Here is a 6,000-nt window from a genome sequence, read left to right on the forward strand (position 1 = left end):
GTGGAATTTTAGAACATGTTTTTTGCTCGAGTATCATGTCGTTTTTGGAAACCCAGAATGTACTAAGTAGGAATCAACATGGATTCCGGAAACAGCGATCGCGTGAGACCCAACTCGCTTTATTTGTTCATGAGACCCTGAAAATATTAGATACAGGCTCCCAGGTAGATGCTATTTTTCTTGACTTCCGGAAGGCGTTCGATACAGTTCCGCACTGTCGCCTGATAAACAAAGTAAGAGCCTACGGAATATCAGACCAGCTGTGTGGCTGGATTGAAGAGTTTTTAGCAAACAGAACACAGCATGTTGTTATCAATGGAGAGACGTCTACAGACGTTAAAGTAACCTCTGGCGTGCCACAGGGGAGTTTTATGGGACCATTGCTTTTCACAATATATATAAATGACCTAGTAGATAGTGTCGGAAGTCCCATGCGGCTTTTCGCGGATGATGCTGTAGCATACAGAGAAGTTGCAGCATTAGAAAATTGTAGCGAAATGCAGGAAGATCTGTAGCGGATAGGCATTTGGTGCAGGGAGTGGCAACTAACCCTTAACATAGACAAATGTAATGTATTGCGAATACATAGAAAGAAGGATCCTTTATTGTATGATTATATGATATCGGAACAAACACTGGTAGCAGTTACTTCTGTAAAATATCTGGGAGTATGCGTGCGGAACGATTTGAAGTGGAATGATCATATAAAATTAATTGTTGGTAAGGCGGGTACCAGGTTGAGATTCATTGGAAGAGTCCTTAGAAAATGTAGTCCATCAACAAAGGAGGTGGCTTACAAAACACTCGTTCGACCTATACTTGAGTATTGTTCATCAGTGTGGGATCCGCACCAGATCGGGTTGACGGAGGAGATAGAGAAGATCCAAAGAAGAGCGGCGCGTTTCGTCACAGGGTTATTTGGTAACCGTGATAGCGTTACGGAGATGTTTAACAAACTCAAGTGGCAGACTATGCAAGAGAGGCGCTCTGCATCTCGGTGTAGCTTGCTCGCCAGGTTTCGAGAGGGTGCGTTTCTGGATGAGGTATCGAATATATTGCTTCCCCCTACTTATACCTCCCGAGGAGATCACGAATGTAAAATTAGAGAGATTAGAGCGCGCACGGAGGCTTTCAGACAGTCGTTCTTCCCGCGAACCATACGCGACTGGAACAGGAAAGGGAGGTAATGACAGTGGCACGTAAAGTGCCCTCCGCCACACACCGTTGTGTGGCTTGCGGAGTATAAATGTAGATGTAGATGTAGATGAACTAAGTGAATTCTAACATAGCCAGATTGTTGGTGCTTGTATGTTGGGTGCTTCCGTAACCGAGATCGCCGAAGAGTAAGGTGTTTCAAGGGACACCGTGACGAAGATTTATACCCGATATAGCGAAAACTGGAATGCGTCATCCGCTAAGTCACAACGACGAGAGAGTGCCTCGAGTGAGCGTGACGGAAGGTCATTCAAGGGCGATGTCACGGCAAATAAAAGAATGATAACAGCAAGAGTCAGTGCAGAACTGAATGTCGCACTTGCGAACCCTGTCAGCAGCAAACCAACACAAAGGAGGTCCACTAGTTGGCAACTGCAGAGCGAACTGGAATTCCAAAACCATTCATCGGTAATGCAAATGCCCGTAACAGGGAAACGTGGAGACGAAACCTGGACTGTGGAGCGATGGACGTCATTTGGTCGGATGAATCTTGCTTCAGATACTTTCGAACATCTCACCGAGTGTAGGCCCCAAGGGTGATAGATGGAAGAGGATCGGTGGTGATTTGGACAACCATACCTTATTCTGTGGGCCCTATGGTTACTCTGCAAAGTAGCATTGCTGTCAATGATTATGTGGCGCCGGCCAGGGTGGCCGAGCGGTTCTAGGCGCTACAGTGTGGAACTGCGCGACGGTTACGGTCGCAGGTTCGAATCCTGCCTCGGGCATGGATGTTTGTGACGTCCTTAGGTTAGTTAGGTTTAAGTAGTTCTAAGTTCTAGGGGACTGAGGACCTCAGAAGTTAAGTCCCATAGTGCTCAGAGCCATTTGAACCATTTGATTACGTGGCCATTTTGGCTGACCAGGTCCATCCCACTGTAGTGTTTGTTGCCAAAAGGGGATATTGTGTTCGAAGACCACAAGAACCCCTGTCCCAAGACTAGTTTTGTGGGCACAAGATTGGTTAGTTGTTTGATTCAGGGAGGAGACCAAACAGCGAGGTCATCGGTCCCAACGGATTAAGGAAGGATGGGACAGGATGTCGCCTATGCCCTTTCAAAGGAACCATCCCGGCATTTGCCTGAAGCGATTTAGGGAAGTCAAAGAAAATTTAAATCAGGATGGCCGGAAGCGGGTTTGAACTGTCGTCGTCCCGAATGCGAGTGCAGTGTGCTAAACACTGCGCTACCTCGCTCGGTGGGCACGTGGATGAACTGTCGTATCTCCCCTGGCCATTACCGCCACCAGATCTCAATATTATTGACCGTTTCTGGTCTATGTTGGAGACAAGGGTGCCTGATCATCATCCATTTCCAGTATCGGTGCCTGAACTTGGCACTGTGTTTCAGGAAGAATGGTATGACATTCCCATGAAAAGTATAAAAATCTGTATTTATCCATTCCTAGCTGAGTGGCAGATGTTTCGAATACCAACAGTTTTCGTACACCGTATTAGGCACGGTAATGTATTCTGTTTTCGATGCTTCCATATTTTTGTCCATCTCCGATATTAGCCGGTATTAGCTTGTAACAGTCTTCACTTGATCTTTAAAAAAAGACTGTGAGAAATTTTTAATAGTCGTTGAAAACTCCAGAATGAAATTTCGACTCTGCAGCGGAGTGTACTTCCTAGCAGATTAAAACTGTGTGCCGCATTGAGGCTCCAACTAGGGACCCCTACATTTCGCAAGCAATTGCTCTACCGACTTTTTGTTCGTTGCATTGATTCGGGGCGGACGTCTCGTGTCCCATGACACTCGTTCAATTCATCATTCAGTTTCTTTATTCAGTTCACTCAGCTTCTTTATTACAGAGAACAACTAACCGTTTGACCAAACACACTGAGTTACCACCGTGCCAGGTATGATTGAGCTGCCCAAGCACGACTCACAACCCGTCCTCACAGCTTTACTTCCAGCTGCGCATCGTCTCCTACCATCCAAATGGCACTGACGACGAGGTGTCCCCGCGTCGGGAAGTTCGGCCGCCCAGTCGTAAATCTTATCAGCTGATGCCACATTGGGCAACTCGCATGTCGGTGATGACGTAGGCAGCACAACACCCAGTCCCCAAACGGAAAAAATCTTCGACCCAACTGGGAATTGAACCCGCGCCTGCGGCATAGCAGTCAAAGGCCTTGACCAGTTTTCTTTTTCTCCATGGTAGATGTCGGTTTTATGGTCTGAACAGTCTACTCAGAGAGCTATTTTTTTGTTTGTCATCTTCCCCTGGATAGTAAAAAAGGGATTAAGAGAGAAGAAAGAGATAAAGGCACTTCAGGTGTTGGCCCGCCGTATAATCTTACTCCCAGTACGACTAACATAGAGTTATGATGAGTTGAGGAAGTATAAAGCGAAGGAAACCACGGGAGAGCCATGAAAATTAAACATAATGAGTTTTTTATTTTTATTTTACTTTTTTTATTAGCGCCTTAAGTAGCGGGTGCTGTGTCAGTCAGCACATCCAAACCACTCAGCTAAGGAAGTGGGCTACTATCTCCCAAACTTTACAGAAGCTCTCCTGCAAAACCTGGAGGACTAGCACTCCTGGAACAAAGGATATTGCGGAGACGGTTTAGCCACAGCCTGGGAGATATTTCCTGAATGAAATTTTCTCTCTGCAGTGTAGTGTGCACTGATATGAAACTTCTTGTCAGATTAATACTGTGTGCCGGACCGAGACTCGAACTCGGCACTTTTGATTATTGCAGGCAAGTGCTCTACCAACTGAGGTACCTAAGCGCAACTCACGACACGTCCTCACACCGTTACTTGACACCAGTACCGCCGGTCGTGGTGCCCGAGCGGTTCTAGGTGCTTCAGTCCGGAACCGCGTGACTGCTACGGTCAGAGGTTCAAATCCTGCCTCGGGCATCGATGTGTCTGATGTCCTTAGGTTAGTTAGGTTTAAGTAGGTCTAAGTTCTAGGGGACTGATAGATGTTCAGTCCCTTAGTGCTCAGAACCATTTGAACCATTTGAACCACCAGTACCTCGTCTCCCCAGGCTGTGGCTGGGCCACGACTCTGCAATATCCTTTCTTCCATGAGTGAAGTCTGGAAGATAGGAGAAGGTACGGGAGGAAGTAAGGGTGTGAGGAAGGGTCGAGACTCAAATGGCTCAAATGGCTCTGAGCACTATGGGACTTAACTTCTGAGGTCATCAGTCCCCTAGAACTTACAACTACTTAAACCTAACTAACCTAAGGACATCACACACACCCATGCCCGAGGCAGGATTCGAATCTGCGACCGTAGCGGTCGCTCGGTTCCAGACTGTAGCGCCTAGAACCGCTCAGCCATCCCGGGCCGGCAAGGGTCGAGAGTCGCTCTAGGGTACCTCAGACGGTAGAGCACTTGCCCGCGAAAGGCAAAGGTATTGAATTCGAGTCTCGATCCGGCACACAGTATCAGTCTGAGAGGAAGCTTGAGAATTGTTAATGTCGCTGTTGGAGGCTGCTCCATCACCGTGATGGGGGAGTGAGGCTGGCTTGGCTCTCGGCAGGTGACGATCCCGGCGCAGGACGGCCTGCACGACGAGTGGTTCGGGCTGGCGCCGCTGGCCACCCCCGAGTCGCTGTCCGAGGTGTCGAGCATCAGCTCGCGCGCCAGCTGGCTGCTCGCCGACGGGCCCGCGCCGCCCCCGCCGCCCCCGCCCTCCGCCTCGACGCCCAGCGCCTCCGCCGCCTCGGCGGCCACCCGGCCGGCCACCTCGTCGGCCGACGACCTGAGCTTCGCGTCGGCGCGCCAGACGACGGCGACGGCCACCTCGAGCGACGACTGGGAGCGCACCAGCGGCCGGCGCACCTCCAGCGAGGCCTTCCTCAGCGTGCGCGGCACGCCCTCCTCCTCCGACGACTCGGTGAGTACCCCAGCAGGCGGCGCAGGCACCAGCTGCACGAGTACCAAACTGGAATTTCTCTACAGGCGGTGTAGGGCCCCTGAAACCGCGTCTACAGCGCCGTCCGCTTCCTGTAATGGCTGACGACGAATGTCAACGCACAGTAACCAAAGTTCCATGCATCGGAGCTTTGTGCCTACGAACTACAATTTGTGGACACCATTGATTTTTTGTTGTCATTTGAAGAACACTGCTGCAGAATCGCATCAAATGCTTAACGAAGCTTTCGGCAGAATGCTCTTGGGAAAACAAAGTGTTTCGAGTCGTTCAAAAAATTCGTAAGTGGTGATTCCGACGTGAGAAACGACGAGCACAGGAAACCACCGAAAAAGTTCCCAGACAAGAAATTGCAAGCATTGGATGAAGATGATACTCGTCAGGAACTCGCGGAAGAATTGAATGTGACGCAGAAAGACGTTTCTCTTCGGTCGAAAGCTGTGGTAAAGGTGCAGAACAGGGAAAATGGATTCTGCACGAACTGAAAGAAAGACGCCTAGCAAATCGAAACGTGTGACTCCCTCCGCCGGAGGTTCGAGTCCTCCCTCGGGCATGAGTGTGTGTATTATCCTCAGCGTAAGTTAGATTAAATAGTGTCTAAGCTTAGGGACCGATGACCTCAGCAATTTGGTCCCATAAGACCTTACCACAAATTTCCAATTTTTGCAAATCGAAAGACCACTTGTGAAGTGCTGTTCTCCAGATACAAAGCAAAGTAGCTTCTCCATCAAATATATTGACAGGTGAGGAAAAATGGATAAATTTTGAGAATCCTAAGCGTTGTAAATCACGAGTGAATTCAGCCAACCATCGACACCCACTGCACGACCAAATCGCTTTGGAAAGAAGACAATGCTCTGTGTTTGGTGGGATCAGAACGGTGTCATCTA

The 6,000-nt window shown here is 49.0% G+C and overlaps 1 protein-coding gene across 1 annotated transcript in view; it reads left to right on the forward strand.

The window, feature by feature from the left end:
• Positions 1-5,798, forward strand: part of LOC124712461 (diacylglycerol lipase-alpha) — a 402,074-nt gene extending 396,276 nt beyond the window's left edge. The window contains exons 16-17 of the mRNA XM_047242757.1: positions 4,718-5,114; positions 5,788-5,798. Of these exons, the coding sequence (XP_047098713.1) occupies positions 4,718-5,114; positions 5,788-5,798 (408 nt within the window). The remainder of the gene's footprint in view (positions 1-4,717; positions 5,115-5,787) is intronic.
• Positions 5,799-6,000: the final 202 nt, after the last annotated feature.

Source organism: Schistocerca piceifrons, chromosome 8 (assembly GCF_021461385.2).
Source record: "Schistocerca piceifrons isolate TAMUIC-IGC-003096 chromosome 8, iqSchPice1.1, whole genome shotgun sequence".
NCBI lineage: Eukaryota > Metazoa > Arthropoda > Insecta > Orthoptera > Acrididae > Schistocerca > Schistocerca piceifrons.